Raw genomic sequence first — 21,875 nt, forward strand, 5'->3', positions numbered from 1 at the left:
ATACATTTAAAAAAAAATAACTCCTTGTATTCGTGCATAGTTCGGGTATTATTATATAAATTAATATCGTCATAAATCCGACTGCTCAAACAGAAAAAGTCGCTTTACAACTCTTTCAGACTTCTACTGAAAACCCATTTAGAACATAGCGCAACAATTACTAGCATGCGCTTAGTAATGTACTTCAGGCTTTGTGTCATAAAACAATCATTTCGATGCACTTCAGAATAAAGTCATCTAGTTTATATTACAGTAAAAAATCAAAGACGAAGGGCACCGGTGTTTTATTGCCTACATGCGAATGATTTTATGAAATATATTTATACATGCATATATACACATGAAAATAATTATTTTTGTGAGCCCAGAGTTCCCGGAGCATTTTGTGACACGAACAATCATGCCTTGTTGATCAAATGCGTTTAGTTCTCCGGTAATAATCTCCCATGATATGTGTAACAGGACATGGCAGTGCTAGATTCGCTAAAAAAAAAACACTTCTACTGCTATTTTTTAACTTCTGCTGCGCCATCGAAGCCTTCTTTTAGTTCCCCTTGCAGTTGTTGCGTATTAGTGAGTCATCGATAGAATATTGCGTTCATGACCAAGTTTGTTGAAGAAACAATGGCCGCAGCATTGATTAAAACTCAATTATAGCATTTATATGTGGCGTATATAAGTCTCATTTTTATTTTATTTCTTTTTCTTTCCTTATACAAAATGACAATTTATGATACGACCGATGAAGCAGCGCTTTTAGCGTCTGCTCTATGCAATGTTTCTTTAAGCGAACAAAAACAAGAAGCATTCGATAGTTTATTTAATAATTTAGTGGACGATAAGCCGAATTTAAAAGTAAAAAAAAAAAAGGTTGTTAGTTTTACCTATTTTCTTACTCTATTTGACATAGGATATATTACTGAATCCTAAAACTCAAGATATTGAATACCTGAAGAAGTTGTTGAACGATCGTATCGACCAAGGCAGAGGCGAGACGTTGTTCGAAATTGGGGTTGAAGGTATGTGTCAATATATCACATAAATTATATGTACCATTAAAACGCTTTTTATAAATATAGAGGATGGATCATCTATGGAGTTATCAAGGCAGGAATTTGAGAAAGCTTTGGAAACAATAACAACAGTAACGAACTTGTTGGAAGCTGACTTTGCAAACATTGACGAATTAAACCAGTTGGACATTGTCACTACCAAAAACACAGTTGCACATTTAATGATTCGAAAGCGTCCTAAGTCAATTCAAGACTTATTGGAAATTCGTGTTGCAGTTGTTGGTAATGTCGATGCAGGAAAGGTAGAATACAAAAACAGTTTTTAAAATCGTCATTTCGATGTGACACTAAAATTTCTATCTCACTAGTCTACCTTATTGGGCGTCTTAACAAAGGGTGTGTTGGATGATGGACGAGGAAAAGCACGGCTCAACTTATTTCGACATAAGCATGAAATCGAATCCGGAAGAACCTCCAGTGTGGGAGGCGAAATTCTTGGTTTTGACTCCAAGTCGAGACCCATCACGGTAAGCGGAAAGAAGTCTGCCAATCAAGGATGGGAAGAAATTACCGATAAAGCCGCCAAAATATTGAGTTTTGTCGATCTTGCTGGACATGAAAAGTATTTAAAGACCACGGTCTTCGGTATGACAGGAAGTGCTCCCGAATTCGCAATGTTGATGGTCGGTGCAAACGCTGGTATGATTGGTATGGCCAAAGAGCATTTGGGATTGGCTTTGTCTTTAGGTATCCCTGTCTTGGTCGTCATTACGAAAATAGATAGTTGTCCAGCGCATGTGTTGGAGAAGACCATTAAAGAATTAACTGCGATACTAAAGTCCAAATCGTGTCGTAAAATTCCGTTATTTGTTGAAAACAATCACGATGTGGTGGTGACTGCCGTAAGTAGTATAAAAAGCTATCTAAACAAATTTCCTTACCAAATCCTGTATCTAGCAAAATTTCGTAAGCGAGCGTTTATGTCCAATATTTCAAGTTAGTAATGTCACTGGTCAAGGATTGGATTTGATTCGAAACTTTTTAAATATATTGCCGTCACTAGCCAAATACGAGACAATTGATCAACCTTTTCATTTTGAAATTAATGAGACATACAGTGTTCCCTTTGTTGGTACCGTTGTTAGTGGTGTGATGCGTAGTGGTATGATCCATATTGGCGATAAGGTGTTATTGGGACCCGATCATGCCGGTCAATTTGTAACTACTACCATCAAAGGCATTCATCTTAAGCGAGTCAGTATTCCCGTTGCAAGGGCAGGCCAAAGTGTGACATTTGCATTAAAGAATATCAGACGAACAACCATAAGAAAAGGACAGGTACTCTTATCGTACGAAAAGGATAAACCCACTCCTCCTTCTTCTCGAAGATTCGAAGCTGAAGTATTGGTGTTATATCATTCAACCACTATCAAATCCAAATACCAAGCTATGGTCCATTGCGGTGCTGTCCGTCAAACTGCCAGCATTATCACAACTGATAAAACAGTATTACGAACAGGTGATCGAGCGAAAGTTGTAAGTTCTAAATGTACATTTGTCTCATCATCAAATACATATTCAATCTTTTATTGTTAGGAATTTGAATTTGTAAAAACTCCAGAATATTTAACGATTGGAACACGATTGGTAAGTTAACAAAGCCAAGGCGACCGTAAATACTATTAGTGACTAATGATTCCTAAAGATTTTCAGAGAAGGGCGAACGAAAGGTGTAGGAAAAATTACCAGGTTATTGGATTGAACCTCACACATACTCTTAATGCTTGCTTCTGTAAATAAAATAAATAAAGCTTTCATCCAAACCATCATTGATAAACCCATCTGCATTACTGTCGTGTGTGACTTGGTTCTGTGTGTAGATGGCTACGATTTAAAAATTATTGTTTTTTTGGAAAAAATCGAACCCTCTATTTCTCATATGAAAATGAGCGGATCTTCACCGTTGGCACCTAACACACCTTCAACACCTGTATTGTCTGCAGCCATCACCACAGGATTATCATTTAAACGTCATTACCGGCCTTATTTTACCAAAAGACAACTTGCAACATTAAACAGTTTGAAGAAAAATGGTGCAATGACAGTAAAAGAAATCAACACACGTCATGCCAGTTGTAAATTCATTCAGGATATTGGAAAAAAGTTAGGATTGTAAGTGGGAAATGGAAGGTGCGTTTATTATGGTGTTAAAGAAACTAAAATCCTTTTAGTCCTCAAAAAACAATAAGCACCTCACAAGCTTTATATCATCGATTTTCACTTTATTACTCAACTAGAGATTATTCAGCACAGGTAAGAAATTACTTATTGCTTTGGACGACAGATGCCAGACTCATTTCTCCCCTTAGGATATTAGTGTGACATGTATATTTGTCGCATCGAAAATAGAGGAGACCACCAAAAAATTAAAAGACATCTTGGTTGCAGTGCACAGTGTTAAATACCCCGACAGTAAAGAATTAGAACCTGAACAGGTCTCAGAGGAACGTAGACGTAAAATTATTGGTTATGAAAAAATGTTATTGGAAACCCTTTGCTTCGATTTTCAACTAAGGCATCCGTTTGAGTATGTGATCAAGTTTATTAAATGGATACAAGGTGTGTTTTACTATTAAGATCTATAATCAAAAATTTAATTCTTGTATAGCTTTTCAACAGTCATTAGATAGTAAAAGATTAGCCAAGAAGGCATACCAGCTGGCTGTCGACAGTTTTAAAACTATACTCTGTGTAGAATATCCTGCTCATACTATAGCTGCTGGTTGTATTTATTTAGCTTCGCGTTTGTTAAAGGAGCAAGACGCTACATTTCAAGAGTTACCAGAATCAGAGCCTTGGGATCAATACTTTTTATCTCGTATGGAGGATATCGAAGGTAAATCATCTCCGGGTGGATCAGAGTTAATTCTAGGACAAAGCTAACTTATAAGGATAGATGTCGCACAACAAATCCTGGATCTGTACATCTTTACGAATAACTCAAGTAGAATTGATGTTTCACAGTATACAAAAATCAAAATCGCGTTGAATGAACAAGCGCAAAACCGAGGACCAGATCCAATCATGGATGATGTAACCCGGCAAGAACTAAAACCAAGAGTTCCTGATTGGGAATTTGATGGTTCGTCTCCTTTAGATGTAGTGAATACAAATCAACATACTGTATCTTATCATTTTTCAACCAGTTAATTGTAATAAAGTTTATCATTTTTTTTAAAAAAAAAAAAAGCAAATATATGTATACACATTTAGATATGAGGTAATGTACAGAATTTTTAACGACGGAGAACCCAATCAGACCAAGACTTCTCTTCCTTCTTTGGATCCAGTACAATCTTCATGTCAGCAGTTTCATCACGGGACTGCTTCAAAAAGGGCATCACATTTGTTCCACCCGTTCCACGTACAACTTTGGCATTGGCATCCAGCTTTCTGGCAAGACCTAATTGTGGAAATTTTTGATAAACCTTATCCGTCTTTGAATCTTTGCGGATAGTGGGCGCCGTTTCTAATTGTGTTTGGGGATAAAGTTCATTATGGCCAGCTTCCCCTTTGGTCGCCTGCTTATTTTCATTAATAAACCCAGTCTCTGGCTCCGTTGCCTGTTTCTTTTCAATAGCAAATCCACCATGGGGAATATTGGGTCCTTTACGTGCCTGATTTACGATATATAATGTAACAATCTGTACATGTTTGTCACGAAACAATTTCATTTGTAATAAACAGTCATTGTAAGCGTCAATGATAGATAGTTCTTGTGGTGATATATTTCCGTTCTTGTGTTGTTCTTGTAACAAAAGCATGAATGGTCGAATGTTGGAGGCTTCTTCCAGGTCTTCAAGGAATTCACGATGAGGTTTAGGCATGTATTTACGCATCGCTCTCAAGAAGGTATTTTTATTTGTTCGTTTGAAGTGAGGTGGTGTACGAGATGCTTCTGTTGGGTTCTTAATGTCGTCAGCAGGATTGGTAGCAGGTAATTTTGTATAACGGTCATTGGGCAATTCTGATGCCTTGATAAAAGAAGGCTTCTCACCGGTTCGGTGATGCTCCACACCAAATGCAACATCAAGTGCAGCAATTAAACTACTTTGTGCTGCGCTGCCACCAGCGTAACGTCTATACTGGTTCAAAAGTCTTTCAGCTTCATCAAGATGAGACATATCAGCATATTCATCAGTTTGGGCAGACCAAAACGACTCAACACCTTCATATATAAGGCCTAATGGTAAACCAGCTTCGGCCATGTTCTCCCAGCCTGCTAAATAAGGTCTAATTTTCCAATAAAATACGTACGGGTCACATTTCTCATACATTCGGGCTAAATCATTATTCATCTTTTCTAAGGATGACTTAATCACTTGAAAGTTGCTTAGCAAATCGTCATAGTTCTCGGAGCGAATATTTTCAATCGCAAGGGTTATTTGTGATAGACAAGGAGCACCAGAACTTTCAATAGCTGTGGTGATAAGGTAAAACCAGGCTTCATCCAAGGAGCCTGAGTAGGTGGCTAATGCAGCTAGATTACTGCGAACCAATGAATTAAAACATTCATGCAAATTGATCCTTGTTTTACCTTAAATCGGTAGGGCCATCACGATCTAGTAATCGATAGTTCCAGAGCACCACAGCTGCGTGACAGACCACGGGACAAAGACCAAGATGGCCTGCTATAGCAGTCCAAGGAATTGCTAAATTAGACGGAAGTGTCTAACGTGGGAAAAATGAGGCTAAATAAAGAAAACTTTTTTAATGTTTTCAATTTCTGCCTTACCTCTGATGCAGGTTCATGTTTACCCCAAACATAACTATGCGAAACCATACAGAGGATCAAAAATGCTCTTCTATATTCCTCAACAGATTTTAATCGTTTGTGATCCAATAAAGGCATCTGCGATTTATTAATTTCTTACTTTCTAATCTGTGAAACAACCTGGTTTTACCTTATGGATCTTCTCTCTTAATTTACCAGCCAAAAGCAATCCATTATAGTCTTCCATCATATCCTCCCAAGGTTCAAAATAAGCATCAGGTAATCTACGAAGAGGTGGTGTAGATGGCAAAAAGCCCGTTTCAATAGAAACGTCATAATATTCCAATGGTCTCATAGTTGGGAAATGTTCCATCATTTTAATTTTTGTGTATCAAAAGAAAGAAGGAAGAAGGGACCCACACTATTTTTTAATTTATATCCTCTTGCAGGTAATCTCGGGACATTTTAAAGTCAGAATCCGTAGAGTGTTTAGCTGGATAGAAACACTCAAGGTAGATTTAACTCCTTCTATCCGAGGTGAATTTAATCATGTTATTTTGTTGTTGTTTGACAGGAAATGATACTTAAACCCCATTATTTCATCCTATGATACTTGCCAGTCGGTAAGATACGTCGCCACTTCAATCTCTTTTAAACTGATGAGATGTGGGCCCAGGAACGGCAGCTTGTTTACGCAGAAGTTGATGTTTTGATCTTTCTGATGATCTTATTGTCTATGACTAATAGCCAGGTCAACGATGAAAAAAAAATTAATTTTATTTATCTCCCTATCACCGCGATAACATCTATTGCTACACAACGGAAAAAGAGGGTAGGTATTACAATGGAGTCATCCCATTTATTATTACAAAGTGTCAACGATACATTCTCACGAACCAATGCCAAACCACATGCGCTGTTGACAGGCACAACACGTTATTATTTTTTTCGTATCAATTAAATAATGACGAAGGCTACTGATCTTAAATAGGTCATTTTCTATAAGTATTTTCATTGTTCATTTGATTGCTAGCCAAGGCATTCATGGGGCTTACAATGCACAGCTTTTCAAATGTTACACGGTATAACCGCATATTTGGAAATATACCCCTTGCTATTTGTTACCTTTATTCCCTCCTTTTTTTTTTTTTTTTTTGAAATTTAAATGAACACTCGACCCCAAAAATATACTGTAGCCCAGGCAAGGATCCCAACTAGATCAAACACTTAACCATTACTCATTTCAGCATTCAAGATCCCTGCAAGGTACATTACGTATTTGCATACAGTATGCGCTTCTAGTAAGTAAATACACGATTTAATAATATGGTCGTTCTAATAAGTCATTCTAGGTGCATTTTTAGTTGCATTAGTGGTTGGTTGTTATACACATTATCACAAGATTGTACAAAATGAATACTTTGGATATCCTGAGGTAAAAATAAGGAAAAGACAGTTACCTTCTTATCTGATTTTTTAATTGCGGTCGTACAATAAACAAAGGAATGGTTTCCCAGTGTAAGTGCAACAACTGGAGATCGTTACCCGGCGCGTGCATTATTTCAAATCTTGATTGCGTTGACTGCAGGCCCTCGATTTGCGCTTGTACTTTTATGGTATGTTTGTTCTAATCAATCCAGCAAAACCTTGTTGTCAATAGGTCTTATTCGTAATATTGCTTGTGGTGGCTGGGTTTTCATTACGTCAACAGACGATCATCGTATCCACAATATTGCTATGATTATCTATGTATTATGTACTTTACCTTGGCAACTGGGTGTATTATACACATCACCCAAAAACCACATCTCGGTAAAGCGAAGAAAATATCTAACAACTTTATTTTTTGGAACCTTGCCTCCCATGATTTATTACTTTGTGCAACATAAAATCCACCGCATTCCAGGAGGTGAAGTTATTATATTAGATTTTTATGTAAGCACACTGATAATTTTATCTATATTTAGCTTACACGACGTACGCTTTCTTCGAGTGGTCATTGATAATCTATGATATTGCTTTTGACGCGGTGACTTCTTTGGATTTCGAAAAATTTGACGTGAAAGTAACACGTAGAAAGACTGACGAATGGCAAAAAGAAAAGGAGATTGTTTAAAAATAAAATAAATTCAAAACGTTGTGTGCCACTCGGTGGCTCATGTCACTTTGTGCTACTACACTACATCAAAGAAAGCCTACAGGTACATTATTAGTCATGACATCTTTTTCGACGTTACTTTCACTTGTAGAAATTGCGGAATTATAATACAAAAAACCCCACATTGATAAATGACTAACAATGACAACGAATGTTCCACAATCCTGAAAGTTAACCCGTGTCAACGTTTCAAACTGAGTAAATATTTAGAAAAATTTCAAGTGGTAAGTAGATAGCATTTAACTTGGAGATATATATATTGTAATTGAGATTTTGTTCGATACTAAGATGAACGTGAGACTAAAGCATCACTCAAAATGCATAGAAAATCAATGCAGTGTGTTCTAACGTTGGATTGAATGTAATCGTTCATAGTATTAAACAACAGCGAAGCCCCATGGCTTCTTTGACAATTGCAAATCTACAGTTTCATTTATCCTTTTTTTTTTTTAATAGTAGATCTGACTACTGCCAAAACATATTTTTAATTTGGTAAAGCTTTTTCAACCTTATTCTTTAAGTTACATATATCTAAATTCGTCTGCATTATTATAAAAATAGACAAAAATATTATGCAAAGCTATCAAATATAGGAACACGGACATCTTAAGACGAAGCATATCTTTAATAAAGAACTCGGAATGGCATGGATGACTTAATAATTTAAGAAAGATATACATGCCTGATAATATACAATTTCAAGTGTAAACTTCTGGTTTCATGAATCAGCTTTTATTATATTGTACCCAATGTCGTTTATTTACTGAACTCTTTTCTATTTTGATAAATATCTATATGAAGATTCCTTTGTCACCACGACGCTACTATCTCGATCTGTGACAACGTACGTCTTCAAAAATGAATCATACGTGTAACAAATACAAACAGCAGCTACCAATAAACGCTCATCCGCCCAGATATTGGTAGCCATGCTCTGTGCGATTTGGTTCATCCATATCAACCAAATCTTCATCTCGCTTCTTATCCACGCTTAAATAAGTCGAAACCATACTGACAAATTCCTCTTGATTCTCATTGTCAGAATGAGTAAAAGTTATATTTTACCTCCAACATTATACTCATCGTGTACAACTTTTAGAAGAAAATGAGAGAGAAAAAAGGTTTAAAATTCTACCACAACCTTGTTTTGGTTGTTTCAATTGTATTTACAAACTGTCTATTCTAAATAAAGATGCCACCAACTTTTTAAGTTTGCACAGCATGAATGGTCGGTATGTTCATAACATACTCCACTTACAAGCAAAGATCCCAAAGACCATTTCTCCATCACACAAATACAAGACATTTACATTAAGACAGACATTAGAAAAAGACAATGTGGTTTTTATTATTATTACAAAAAAAAAAATGGAGGCTCGCTAGCCAGTTTCAATAAGAGAAAACTGCCCAAGTGCAACTGCGAGGAAGTCAGTCTCCGTGTGCACTCACCCACTTTTTATTAGTTTGATGGCTCTCAAAAAGGACTCCCGTGTATCACAAGGAGGTCAAAACACCATGTTCTCAATCTATGAACGTTCTACCCCTTGGGGTTTCACTTATTCATTGACCAATTCCGACTTACACGACGAGGGACCCATTTCTTCCAAACTCAGGAGTGCACAACCGGCAAGTAGAATGTTGCTTTCGTATCACCATAGACAACTTCCGCTCTTAAGCTAGGGCACCTGAAATATGCTTCAAACGGTAAAAGTGAAGTTGAATTCACCTTCAGTAGCTCGTTAAATAATCCCCCAGACCGTTCAAAACCCCCAGATCGTTCTCTACATATACCGAGTGGGGAAGGTGACGTTACCCAGAAACTAATCATAATCGTCCAGTATCCCAGCAAAAAAAGCCACGAAACCTGGCATCTTGGGAATCATCCAAAAGCACCCAGTGACGAAATGCCTAGACAACAATCACCCCAAAGTGGCACACGATGACGAAATACCTTGACGAAGCAACTATCCTGGAACGCAAGTGGTGCTGTGTGACTTCAAGTACAAACACCAAGGTCTCACCCCCAATGAAGACTTTTGGCACGAAGAAGAAGGAAAGAAAGAAAGAAAAAACGCCCAAAAAAAACATTTCTTCACTATAAACAAACAGATTGACGTCGCCTCTTGTTTGTGCATCTGGAAAGCACATTGTAATGATGCATATTTCTAGATGAAAAGCACTTCATGCAACAAATGTTTGTAGTCATTCTAACTTTAGAATCAGCGAAATCACTTTTTTTTTGTAGCTGTAATAATATAGAAAGTATGTCCAGCCAATACCAAACCGTATCGCCAATCATAGCACCTCCGGTAAAAGTATTTATACAAACTGAAGATAGGGTATCTAAAAATAGCCATGTAACCACTATGCATCGTCTTGACCAAGACCAATTGCCACTTAAAAAAAAGAAAAACTCGTTCCTATGTTCGCTGTGGCTGTTTATAGCAGCAAAGGGAGGTTCAAGATTACATAATATACTCTATATTAGGGGGGGGGGGGTTTGTCGTTTTTTTTTTCAATTTAAACAAGGTGCACACTGTTTTATATATAAATGTATACCCAAAACTTATTCCACGTCCCTTGTAAAGTTGCTATGTTTTCGACTAGCCAAGAAGTGAACACCTTACTATACGGTGTCAGGCCGGGTATATCAATAGGTTATAAGTAAATCTTAGCAAAAGTTCAGACTTTGATTTATTAAATGAAAGAAATACAAGTACTTGTAATAGTAAAGGAACGCTGGAATAACGTTGACGGTTGATTTTGTATCACCCCAAAATCAGGTGGTACCAGCTAAATAAAAAAAAAGTGATCCCACCAGGAATTTTATTCACACCTGTTTTTTTATTCTTTAATTTTTATCCCTCATATACTGAAATGACACTTACGTATGGTTACGAGATTGGCAAGTGTTGAAAAAGAATATGGAACATAAAATAAGGCTAACGGAATGTATAGATGTTGATGGTAATGGAGTAAGAGTAGTTACACCACCTCGCTTGAACAATAAAATCACATTATCCTGTACGGAAAATACCAATCGATGGGTATTCTATGGTACAAGACCTGATATTCTTGACTGGTTGAAGAACCATGGCGATATCCAGTTAGAGAATGCTATTTTCTCCTCAGGAAGACCTACATCTTTCAATACACATACGGAACTAGTGATTGATTTATTAACGTATTCTGATCCAGATCAATCCGTGCTAAGTTATTTCAAATCATTTGTTCAAACTGATTTTCAAAATGAAAAAGTCAAGGTTGAGATTCGACCAAGGATTGAAAGTAAAGATCAAATGATTAATACGTTGTGTCGTGTGATTGTTAAAAGCGGTGTTCTGTTTGGGGACATACTGAATACTTTAAATCAAGAATGGTATCAACCAACACCTACTTATCTACAACAGGCAAATGACTTGTTGAATGATTGTCCTGGCCCTATTCATATTTCAAGCACGGATGCGCCAATCAACATTCAAGTGAATAAATAATATGTGCTGGCTTTTAATAGGAACACTTGTTTTACTCTGCATTTTTTGTTCCCTTATTTAATTTGGGTGTTTTTCTTTTCTTTTTTTTTCTCTAATTTAATAAGAGTTTCATCTCATGGTTTCAACTTATTCGACACAGCCCTTCTCCATGACTGCAGACACTTCTAGATCTGCAATTACATCACCAATAGATGGCCAAATTTCAAAAGTTCCAGAAAGCCATCCTACCAAAATCAAATCAGAACTCACTTGGTCACAACTAGTTCATGCTGAAATCATTGGTAAGTTTCACACGGATAAGAATAAAATTTGGACTTACAGGTGGTTTGTATTTTAGCTGTTACAAGTGCTATGCGCAAAAATGCACGTTGGTCTGGTATGGGCGTAAACGGGCTTAGGATGGGAGGTTTAGGCAATAGTATGGGTTTACGTAGTGCTCAAATGCATGCAAAGGATTTAAATACCAAAGAGGTTTGTTTATAGGAAAGTGATTCCCGAATCGAGCTTTTACTAAAAAAAAATTCATATTTAGGAGAACCCTTTAATGGAAGGATTTGATAACCTGAGATCATTTTTGGAGAATGTGAACGGTATTGTCACTGTTTTTTATTTATTTTTTACGATAAACAACGTGCACTAATAATAACTATAAAGTAGTAGATGTAAGGGATGTCGATGCTGTCACTTTATTAAATCCGTTCCTGGAAGTAATTCGATCTGGCAACACAACAGGTCCCATTGCTGGTACTGCATTGGGTAGCGTAGAAAAATTATTGCACTACGGTATCATTGGTAAGATTGTGTAAACAAAAACGTACTACACATCATTCTTGATCACCTAAACTCGTAATCATAGGTGTTCACAATCCAAGAGTATCCGTGGCTATGAATGCATTATCTTCTGCTGCAACACATTGTAAGTTTGAAGCTTCTGATGCTGCTTCAGATGAACTTGTTCTGCTTCGAATGCTTCAAGTGCTTCAAATGGCTATTACAAGTGAGTGTGGCCAAGTATTGAGTGACGAAGCTGTATGTGAAATGATGGAGACCGGTCTTAGCATGTGCTGCCAAATGCGACTCAGTGGTAAGATTAAAAAGTAAAATCTCTAATAGTGATAAAGTTTAATTTTTCTTTTGTTAGAAATGTTGAGACGATCTGCTGAACATGTCATGATCAACATGGTCATCGCCATCTTTGAGCGATTAAAATGTTTGGAAGACGAATGGTTATTTGTAGACACACCTAACGACGCTACTGAAGAGCCAGCTGATCCTCATATGAGTACACCGAAGCCATCGCCCTCACCTACTTTACAGAGCACAGAAGAGCAATCAACTGATGCTGAGAAAGACGTTGTATTAACTGAATCTCCTAAAATGGAAGAGCCTATTGTCGAAAGTCCTGCAGGTAATCTTTTTCGTCACATACATAAAAAACTATGATTAATTTAATTTTGTATTTCAAAAAAAAAAGCCGTTGAACCTGCACCGTTAAGAGCGTATGGATTACCTGCCATCCGAGAATTACTTCGAGTTTTAATCTCTTTATTAAATCCTCATGAACACAAGCACACGGACTCCATGCGATTAATGGCACTTAGTATTCTTAATGTAGCGTTTGAAGTAGGAGGAAAGAGTATTGGACGATTCGAGACATTACGATCTTTAGTGACGGACGATTTCTGTCGTTATGTTTTCCAATTAGCAAAGACAGATTCGACACCTTTATTAGCATTGTCTCTTCGTGTGATTACCACCGTTTTTGATACGATGCGACCTTATTTGAAATTACAACAGGAGTTATTCATCTTTTTCTTGATCGAGCGATTGTCACCTACGTCCGGTGCAGGTAGTCGTGGTGTATCAGTGGATGTAGATGATGAAGGAAAAGTCACATTTGTATCATCCCGAAGCGATGCGGATCCAAGAGCAGGCAAGGTGGATATCCGAAGTGGTTCACCCAACATGTTTCTAGGAAAGTCTACAGATTACCCCAGACAAAATAAAAACTACTCTACCTCCGAACAGATGGCCATCACTGCAGAGGTTCGTGAGTTATTATTGGAAAGTCTTTTACAGTTTGCTCGTATGCCCACCTTTATGGTCGATTTGTGGTACAATTATGATTGTGATCTAACATGCGGCGATCTATTCGAGAATTTGATCCAATTTTTAAGCAAGGTAAAAAAAAAGGAAAATCGTTACAAATTATGAAATATAGACATCTTATTTGTGTGGTGATAGAACTCGTTTCCTGATCATCAAAGCTACTCCATTATGAACTCGCATGTACTTTGTTTGGATACGTTATTAATGTTCATTGGACAAATGGTGGAGCGTGTTAATACCGAGGTAAACAGAACACATGATTTGTTTCTTCTAAAAAAAGCCGGGCATGATACTAAACTTTATAATAGTATTCCGATGATGACTATGTTGTATGTGTAAGAAAGAGTAAATGGAGTAGGCTGGCTCCTTTTATTTCAACAATAATGTATATAAATTTAGGTTATACTAATGTTCTGCTTAGGAATTAACCAGTGTAGAAGAACTATTAGAACGTAAAGCAAGAAAGAGAATTATTTTAAAGGGATCCAGTTTATTCAACGAATCACCCAAGAAAGGTATCAAGTTCCTTATTGAGCAAGGAATCATTCAACCTGACGAACACGGAAACAACGATGCCAGTCTCTCCAACTTTTTAAGATCCACACAACAATTAGATAAGAAGAGTTTGGGTGAATTTTTGGGTAGACCCGAAAATTTTGATACTCTTAAGGTATACATGCGTCAATTTGATTTTGTGGGTAAACGTATGGATGAAGCTTTCCGTATGGTACTTGAAACTTTCCGTTTGCCAGGAGAGTCTCAACAAATTATGCGTGTTACCGATACCTTTGCTGAAGCATACTTCGAGTCCGGGCCCAAAGAGATTTACAATATCGATGCAGCCCAGATCTTGGCTTATTCAGTCATCATGTTGAATACAGATCAACACAATCCTCAAATCGGACGTCAAGCTAGAATGTCATTGGATCAATATGTGCGTAATGTACGTGGTGTGAATAACAATGATGATTTTCCTCGAGAATATCTGCGTTTAATCTTTGAACACATCCAACAAGATGAAATTCTCATGCCCGAAGAACATGATGGTTTGATGGGCTTTAATTATGCTTGGAAACAACTTCAACAACGTTCCGCTAGCAGTGGATATTTTGTTCAGTGTGATACATCATGCTATGATAAAGCTGTGTTTGAATTATCTTGGAAACCCGTGGTGGCTGCTATCTCCTATGTATTTAGTACAGCACAAGATGATGATACCCTTCAAAAGGCGATTACTGGGTTCCGTCATTGTGCTAGTTTAGCTGCTCATTTCGAGCTTTACGATGTCTTTGATAGTATTGTGGTTAATCTTGCCACCATGACTGGTCTATTAGAAAACGGCACCGGTAACGCTACCGTGCCAGATCCCATTGTCGATGTAGCAGGTCAAAAATACGTTGTAAGTAAGTTGGCAGTCCGATTCGGCCGTAATTATAAAGGACAATTAGCGGCAGTTGTTATGTTTGCCATTGTGACAAGACATGGTGATTCACTTCGTAAAGGGTGGCTCAAGGTCCTTCAGATTATCCGTAACTTGTTCTTAAACTCTCTTTTACCCAGTTCTATGTTACAAGTGGAAGATTTTTTGTCTGGTACAACAAGTATTCCCTTGAAGCCCAAGAGTCCTAAACCTACAAAGCAAGCGAGCCGTCGTGATGGCTCACTTTTATCCACTTTATCCTCATATTTACTATCACCTTATTCAAATGACGAAACCTATTGTCGTGATCCTACAGAAGAAGAGGTAGAAAGTACAATGTGTGCCGTGGATTGCGTTGCTGCTTGCAAATTAGAAGAATTATTCACGGATATCAGTTCCTTGCAGACAGACACTCTGAAGTGTTTATTGACTGCAATTCGGTCAGTTGGCTATGACACCGAAGTAATGAAAAAGGCAACCATTACGATCCCATATGATCCAGCCACTGTTTTGTTCTTGGAATTTATGATTACTATAACAGTCCGTAATGCAGATAGAATTGATGAATTATGGTAAATTGTTTTAAACCTTTGTGTGACGGGGATTTTGTAAGTTGGCTAAACCACCTCCATTTTATTTATCTAGGCCTTATGCAACCGAATACATTTTTGGTATTCTTGAATTTGCAGATAAGCAAAGTGTGTTAGTGGTGGAGCGTACTGTAGTAGGTTTATTACGACTTTGTATTTGTAGCGCATCACAGAACGTCATGTTGGATGAGATTCTCAAGTGTCTGCATATCTTGCGTGATTTCCCTCCCAATGTTACTCAAGCCGTTGCTGAGCAAATGATGGCTGGTATCTTTAACCTTTCCTCAGCCAATTCGGATAATAGAAAGTAAGTGATTATGGCCTCATTTTTACCCACATTTTTTCTAACTTATTCGACAGTGACGCAGAATTTTTAAACACAATTTTAGAGATCAAACAAAAAGTAGCCAACTCTTTGTAAAAATTAAACTGACGTTAAAGCAATGTAATAAAAAAGGAAGATATAAATCAATAATTTGGTTTTCAGTTGACAGTATACCAAAAAAAAAAGGGGGGAGGGGCCGTCTATTTGTCCGGTGACCGAATTTAAATGTTATCAAAGCCTTTGATTTAATAAGATTCCCCTAAAAAAACAAGTTGTCAAAGCCAAAGCTTGTGTTGATTGAGCTTAGATGGCAAGCTCAATGTAAGCGACCAAGTTGTACTTTTGCTTTATAATGGTCTCATTTACCCAGAAGTCAAAAGTATTATTAAAAGACGCGTCAACGAATATCTTGCATAAAGTAAAACGGACTTTTATAACGTATCTGTTTGAGGCCTTAGTATGGTAATAACATTTTTCTTGCGTTTAATATTGACATAAACATGTATGTTTCCGCACAGCTTCGACTATACCAAAGATTGCATGATTGACTTGAAACTATAAATAAATGGCGGCCAGATATTAAATTATAATTTGATTTAGCGCTATAAGGGTTCTGATGCAACGGAATTCTAATGGCCGTTGAATTTAACAAATAGTTGTATATAACACCAAACGTGTATCCCTAAAGAAAACGCTCCTTTCGTTTAATGTAAAAATTTAGGCTTGGCTTGTGAGAGATAAACGAGTTAAAGTTATTTAATGGCGAAGCGTATCTAACTTATGGGTCGGGCAACACAGTGTGTCACTCGACGTATCTCAAAATATTTGGTGCTTAAGCTTTAAAAACAACGGCATCGTGAGTTGTTCTTGTCATATGTGCTAGTCAAAGCCATTACACAACAAAGCCGAATGTTTGCTTTTTTTTTTTAAAAAAAAACAGAATTTTCTTTTTAAATTCGCGATTTATGTTTACCAAAGTTTGTTTTAGAACAATAATATAAAAAAAAGAATATGATTAGCACAATCTTGGATCAGCCCATGGAAGTTATATGAGACATAAATTATTTGTGTCACAACAAGGCACAGATTTGAAACTCGTTATTCACATGAAGATTTACAGAAAATAATAGATATATTTTATTTGATGGGGAAGAAGGTGGTATTATTTCGGAAAATGGAGAGAAAAAAAAAGCTGCGTACATATTATAATTATAATCTAGTATAAATTATTGTTTTTTAAATAAAAAGGGAGAGAGTAAAAAAAAAAAGGTTATAAAAGTTGGCTGAGTCCAACAAAGAGCGCAGCCATGACAGCGGTAGATACACCGGCAATTTGAGCCGCACCATTATCTTTGACTGCATCGCCTGGGGTAACTGAAGTAGAGTTTGTGGTAGATGGGGTTTCTGATTTAGGAACTGCTACACTCTTTACTTCACAATCAGCAGTGGTACAGAGACACTTATTTCCAATGGGGTCCCACCAGGTGGTACTATAAACAAGGTCATTTAGTATAAACAAAAATCAAACCTGTTGATGCACCATAATAACTTACTCGCAATTGTCTCCAATACGGTTACGGTATCCAGCGGTACCATTTTGAGCAGCAGATGCAGGAACAGGATTAGATAAAGAAGGCGCAGTAGCAGGACAATTGAAACAGGTTTTCATACTGGTGGTACCAAAGTTACAACTATATTAAAATGAAATTTGTGTTAAATGATATGTTGTGCTTCCTATCCACGTTAGGATATAACAATTACCTGTTGATTAATCCATTATCAATGACACCATTATGGTCATCATCGAGACCGTTACAAATGTCTTGAGCAATGACAGGTTGTTGACATTGCATGTAAGTTTGTGATCCAAGTTCAGAAGCCTTGACAGGTTTCTTCATATATTCAAGCAATTGTTGGTTGGTCACAAACCAAACGTCTGGCTTAGCAGCCAATGACTTAATGAAATCAATCACTGCGTTGAACTTTTCTTTGGGGTCATCTACTCCACCGGGATAGGTAGTTAAATGTGCTATAAATAAAAAATGGTTAAAAATATCCACCTTTTTTAGACAACTGACAAATCAACTTACTAGGATGAACATAAATTCCGAATGGTTGACGGTTTCCATTGTAGTGTTTATCAAACGCCGCTTGACTCCCTAAAAATAGCGAGTTAAATATTAAGGGTAATCGAATGATTATATAAAAAAATAATCTTACATTGTGTGGTATCTGCGGGTGTGCCGGCTAAATAGACATCCATCAATTGAGGCACGTTGGCCTTATCAAGTACAGAATACATAGGAATTTCCCAAAGTCCAGGTAACTTCACTTGTCCAGCAGCACAAATACCGGTCCAACAATCATTAGCCAAACCATTGTCCAAAGTATAAGGCCAGTACATGTCATCCGTGACAGCACTTGCGGTAGAATCGTATTTGAAACCTTGTTGACTAACAAGACCTAAAGTATCCTTGGTATAGTTTAAGAAAGGGGCACGGAAACCTTGGATCTTGCTGTAAGGAATACCAGCATAAGCATTCAACATTTCTTTAACACTAGAGATTTCTTCAGCAGAAGGGGTACCGACATGAGAAAATGTATGACTAGAGTTGCACAAGAAAAAAAATTAGCTTTCTTGCTTGGTGACACGATTGTAATTTTAAAAAAAAGCTTATTTTACTCTGCGACTTCGTTACCAGCGGCATACCACTGTTGGACCAATGAGAAGTCTGTATATTGCATCGAGACAAACCTTTCAGAAAACACTTGTTAATATTTTTGGTAATAAACCCAAAAGTGGAAATAAATAAAAAAAAAACGTTTTTTCAAAAACTTACCAGGTACCGTGACCAGGACAGCCATTTGGATTACTGTATTTAAAAAAAACGAAATTAGTTTGGGTTGTGGAAATTACTAAGCTGTTAGTCAAACTATAAATAACAAAACTTACGTTACATTGACCATACCAAGAGCTGTTGCCATTAAAGCTTCTTGGATGGAATCATCATAAGTGACTGTAACGAACTGTTTTGGATATTTTGGTTAGTAGAAATACTGGTGGAGGAGAGTAGGAGGTTACTGTTTACCTGGGGTGTATCGGCAGGAGAGAGTCCACCAGGAGCGGAAGTAGATGCACAAAGACAATTGTTTTCAATTTTACAAGTGTTGGGATCACAGGTATAAGTTGATGGAGCTGAAGTGGTGACAGGCACTGTGGCACCTTCTTGAGCGACAACGCTACTAATAAGAAGTGCAAGACTGGCGATGATTGACAAGGATTTCATAAGATCTACACGATAGTTTAAGAAATATAAAAAAAAAGAAATATAAATAAACAAATAAAAAAAAATTAAAATAGCCGTTTTATACAACAGAATTTTAACAGTAGCACACACGCTAGGTTAAATGTTCTCCTTAATTCTTTCCCCTTCTTCTCCATCTAAATATAATCAATTTGTTACCTAATATTATAATTATCCTTGTACAAATTCTATTATTTCTATTTGATGAAGTGTAATCAGCCAATATTACTTACAAACTCAACTCAGCTTTTCTTAAACCGTGGCTGGCTGAACAATTTGTAATTATTTATAGCGTTATTTGTTCCATTCTACGATATCATTTGATTATTGTTATGCACTGAGCTTACAAAGCCCCAAAACAATAATAATAATAAAAAAACTGTGTCTTCTAGCCTATTTTATACATATTACGCTTGAATCCAATCAAAGTACACAAGGGGAATATTTATGTGCACTTACCAGAAATGATCTGCAACAATAAAAAACAGCTATTCAATCTGCGATCGGGAAAACTTAAACTTGAAAGACCAACGTATACAATGAATTTTATTTATTTAAAATTAAATCATGATAATCAATTGGGAATTATGAATTCTTTTCTTGTTTAGCCCGATTGTTTTGTTGTTTTTGAAGGCTGTGATAATTTTTTTAACACAAGACGGCTCATATGATTTTGCAGTGTTTCACTAACCATTGTAGCACTTTGTTAAAAATAAAAGGAGCATCTAATTTGATTTTTAAGTGAGCCTAGAATATTTTTTCCCCATATGAGAAGAAAATCAAGAAAATAAACACTGATTTTCTTTTTGCCTCCAGGATTTTCTTTCTTTGTGCATACGGTTTTTAGAAAATCACAGCTTTGAAATAACTGTTTTTGTTGTAATGGATTCAATTGATATGTAGTTTGTTCCTAAATCTTCCCCCAACCCCCCTTTCTTAAATCTAAGAGGGATCCTATCACTGTTTTTAATGAAACTGTTACGCCCATCCTATCAAAAAAAAAAAAAAAAAAAAAAAAAACTCCGGTTCATTTACCGGGTGTATGTATTCTTTTTTTATCATGTGAGCAGTTTTTTTTTTTCTTTTATACATGACAATGCAATCATTCATAGCCATTTGATATAACGTTCTTCAAAAAATATGCAAGCAACTGTTTATTTTGAATAATGCATATAATAATAAAAGAGATCAACTTGTTTCTTCCTGGGCGTTTCGCGAGCCGTTATTTTATTTTCAGTGGGAAACTATCTTGAGTTTGAATTTGTTTATTTATGGATTGGCATCAGCTTAAACCAATTGAAACAATTTCACACACTTGATTGTTTACCTGCAATGTTGTGTCACTGGCAAATTGGTTACTAATGGCCTCTCACCTTTATATAAAATACAATGTATTGATCTATATACTTTTGTATATACTTTCTCTTAGCATGTTTAACTGGGGCCCAGAAGTCTGCAAAAAAAAAAGGAAACATTGCACAAAGAAGAATCGTTAAAAGCACATATTTACCCGGTTTGTGTGTATGTATGATTATGGTTCAATGTATAAGGAATAACTACCAGACATGAAAAGGCTAAGCATTAAAGGCAAATCCTCCATTTTAAAAATAGTTAAGCTTAAATTGAAGTTGAGACCACTGAAGATCTAAAGCAAAAAAAAAAAAAAAAAAAAAAAAAAAAAAAAATGTATTGACTAAACCAAAAGATTAAGGAGCTGCCAAAAAAAAAAAAGAATGTCTACAGCAACTCATATGACTGTGATTATACAGAGTTTTATCACTTAACCAGTTGGAAAGGTCAAGGACAACAAAATTAAGAATATTTTTCTTGCTCCATTATTCTTATTATTGTTGTCCCATAGCTTTATTAACGTGTCTCATCAGATCCAAGTTTTCTTCTTTAACAATTTTCTGGTACGTATGTCTCTATTGCTTGAGTCTAATTAAGTTCCTAAAAGAACCCTACCGTTGTTGCTGTTGCGGCTTTAAACAACCAAAGCGTGAGTTTTTGGGGGAGCACTGAGGAATCGAAGAAATATTGTATACTTTTTATAAAGTAGAGTTATCAGACTGCAAAAATGAGCTAAACACAAAGTATAGAACGATGATATAGCTATATACACGTATAATCTCAAGCACAACAGCCAGAAAAGTTTAAATATTGCATCAATGACTTGGATTTGGTTTGTAACATAGATCGATGGGATATAATAAAGCATCAATCTTTCTATAATCGCATTCTGTGATTCGTCTGCCGTAACAATTGGTAAAGGTTACTGATTTCCCAAAGATCGTTATCAGTCGGCTCGATTTGTAAACATTGAGCAAGAAGTCTAATGACTAATTTTTCGATCTTTGAAAGAATAACTAACAGACGTTTCTTTGAGACACTGATAAATTATATCACTTATTTGTGTCTTATCTTGGACTAGCAAAAGCAGTCTTGTCATATAGATGTTACATGGTGTTACTACTATGTTTATGAAAGTTGTTGAGTCTTTAAGCTCCTTTGATTAGATGGGAGAAACGTTCGCCTCTTCCGCTTTCATGAATTGTCGGTTTGCTTGTCGGTTACCGCAGGTCTCTCCAATATTCTTTATCAAATCTTCCTCTCCGAATGACCGTCTCTTGTATAAGTCTTTTTAAAGCGAGCCTTATAAAACTGTATCGCGTAAAAAAAAAGGAGTT

General features: G+C 36.4%; 9 protein-coding genes across 9 annotated transcripts; 7 read left to right on the top strand and 2 right to left on the bottom strand.

Annotated features, from left to right (window-relative positions):
* Positions 1–1,234: 1,234 nt before the first annotated feature.
* On the top strand, positions 1,235–2,775 carry EV154DRAFT_538415 (P-loop containing nucleoside triphosphate hydrolase protein; the record flags this gene model as incomplete). The annotated part of the gene is made up of 5 exons (XM_051604271.1): positions 1,235–1,315; positions 1,382–1,915; positions 1,971–2,549; positions 2,610–2,660; positions 2,719–2,775. 5 exons carry the CDS (start codon positions 1,235–1,237, stop codon positions 2,773–2,775), a joined length of 1,302 nt encoding a protein of 433 aa, XP_051456820.1.
* A 183-nt stretch (positions 2,776–2,958) lies between these two features.
* On the top strand, positions 2,959–3,956 carry EV154DRAFT_422111 (cyclin-like protein; the record flags this gene model as incomplete). Its single annotated transcript, XM_051596073.1, has 4 exons — positions 2,959–3,185; positions 3,245–3,326; positions 3,383–3,632; positions 3,700–3,956. 4 exons carry the CDS (start codon positions 2,959–2,961, stop codon positions 3,954–3,956), a joined length of 816 nt encoding a protein of 271 aa, XP_051456821.1.
* Positions 3,957–4,309: 353 nt separating this feature from the next.
* On the bottom strand, positions 4,310–6,142 carry EV154DRAFT_564405 (Indoleamine 2,3-dioxygenase; the record flags this gene model as incomplete). The annotated part of the gene is made up of 4 exons (XM_051605840.1): positions 4,310–5,561; positions 5,611–5,744; positions 5,809–5,925; positions 5,978–6,142. The coding sequence occupies 4 exons, from the start codon at positions 6,140–6,142 to the stop codon at positions 4,310–4,312; spliced, it is 1,668 nt and encodes a 555-aa protein (XP_051456822.1).
* A 35-nt stretch (positions 6,143–6,177) lies between these two features.
* EV154DRAFT_511495 (uncharacterized protein) lies at positions 6,178–7,078 on the top strand. The gene is made up of 3 exons (XM_051601820.1): positions 6,178–6,788; positions 6,845–6,988; positions 7,043–7,078. Exon 1 carries the CDS (start codon positions 6,452–6,454, stop codon positions 6,746–6,748), a length of 297 nt encoding a protein of 98 aa, XP_051456823.1. The 5' UTR covers positions 6,178–6,451; the 3' UTR covers positions 6,749–6,788; positions 6,845–6,988; positions 7,043–7,078.
* Positions 6,520–8,262, top strand: EV154DRAFT_251408 (Frag1/DRAM/Sfk1). Its single transcript, XM_051594614.1, has 7 exons — positions 6,520–6,788; positions 6,860–6,988; positions 7,043–7,088; positions 7,140–7,222; positions 7,291–7,696; positions 7,755–8,169; positions 8,234–8,262. The coding sequence occupies exons 2-6, from the start codon at positions 6,953–6,955 to the stop codon at positions 7,901–7,903; spliced, it is 720 nt and encodes a 239-aa protein (XP_051456824.1). The 5' UTR covers positions 6,520–6,788; positions 6,860–6,952; the 3' UTR covers positions 7,904–8,169; positions 8,234–8,262.
* Positions 8,263–9,951: 1,689 nt separating this feature from the next.
* Positions 9,952–10,788, top strand: EV154DRAFT_251730 (uncharacterized protein). Its single transcript, XM_051594615.1, has one exon. The coding sequence runs from the start codon at positions 10,129–10,131 to the stop codon at positions 10,561–10,563; it is 435 nt and encodes a 144-aa protein (XP_051456825.1). The 5' UTR covers positions 9,952–10,128; the 3' UTR covers positions 10,564–10,788.
* Positions 10,789–10,869: 81 nt separating this feature from the next.
* Positions 10,870–11,439, top strand: EV154DRAFT_422102 (uncharacterized protein; the record flags this gene model as incomplete). The annotated part of the gene is made up of 1 exon (XM_051596072.1): positions 10,870–11,439. One exon carries the CDS (start codon positions 10,870–10,872, stop codon positions 11,437–11,439), a length of 570 nt encoding a protein of 189 aa, XP_051456826.1.
* A 351-nt stretch (positions 11,440–11,790) lies between these two features.
* Positions 11,791–15,544, top strand: EV154DRAFT_422048 (uncharacterized protein; the record flags this gene model as incomplete). The annotated part of the gene is made up of 7 exons (XM_051596069.1): positions 11,791–11,914; positions 12,094–12,231; positions 12,296–12,523; positions 12,581–12,847; positions 12,914–13,620; positions 13,684–13,791; positions 13,970–15,544. The coding sequence occupies 7 exons, from the start codon at positions 11,791–11,793 to the stop codon at positions 15,542–15,544; spliced, it is 3,147 nt and encodes a 1,048-aa protein (XP_051456827.1).
* A 1,456-nt stretch (positions 15,545–17,000) lies between these two features.
* On the bottom strand, positions 17,001–19,346 carry EV154DRAFT_511518 (uncharacterized protein). The gene is made up of 9 exons (XM_051601821.1): positions 18,973–19,346; positions 18,837–18,910; positions 18,724–18,756; positions 18,567–18,638; positions 18,104–18,489; positions 17,974–18,042; positions 17,645–17,912; positions 17,437–17,574; positions 17,001–17,373 (listed from the first exon to the last, which is right to left on the bottom strand). The coding sequence occupies exons 1-9, from the start codon at positions 19,168–19,170 to the stop codon at positions 17,154–17,156; spliced, it is 1,458 nt and encodes a 485-aa protein (XP_051456828.1). The 5' UTR covers positions 19,171–19,346; the 3' UTR covers positions 17,001–17,153.
* Positions 19,347–21,875: the final 2,529 nt, after the last annotated feature.

Source organism: Mucor mucedo (genome assembly GCF_025094135.1).
Source record: "Mucor mucedo strain NRRL 3635 chromosome Unknown EV154scaffold_56, whole genome shotgun sequence".
NCBI classification, from domain to species: Eukaryota; Fungi; Mucoromycota; class Mucoromycetes; order Mucorales; family Mucoraceae; genus Mucor; species Mucor mucedo.

Coding starts and splice junctions, on each gene's coding strand:
- EV154DRAFT_511495 (XM_051601820.1), top strand. CDS start 6,452: ATGTGGGCCCAGGAACGGCAGCTTGTTTACGCAGAAGTTGATGTTTTG.
- EV154DRAFT_251408 (XM_051594614.1), top strand. CDS start 6,953: ATGAACACTCGACCCCAAAAATATACTGTAGCCCAG. Junction 7,089..7,139: donor GCATACAGTATGCGCTTCTA/GTAAGTAAATAC, acceptor AAGTCATTCTAG/GTGCATTTTTAGTTGCATTA. Junction 7,697..7,754: donor AATCCACCGCATTCCAGGAG/GTGAAGTTATTA, acceptor ATCTATATTTAG/CTTACACGACGTACGCTTTC.
- EV154DRAFT_251730 (XM_051594615.1), top strand. CDS start 10,129: ATGCAACAAATGTTTGTAGTCATTCTAACTTTAGAATCAGCGAAATCA.
- EV154DRAFT_511518 (XM_051601821.1), bottom strand. CDS start 19,170: ATGAAATCCTTGTCAATCATCGCCAGTCTTGCACTTCTTATTAGTAGC. Junction 18,911..18,972: donor CTCCTGCCGATACACCCCAG/GTAAACAGTAAC, acceptor TATCCAAAACAG/TTCGTTACAGTCACTTATGA. Junction 18,490..18,566: donor GCTGGTAACGAAGTCGCAGA/GTAAAATAAGCT, acceptor GTGCAACTCTAG/TCATACATTTTCTCATGTCG.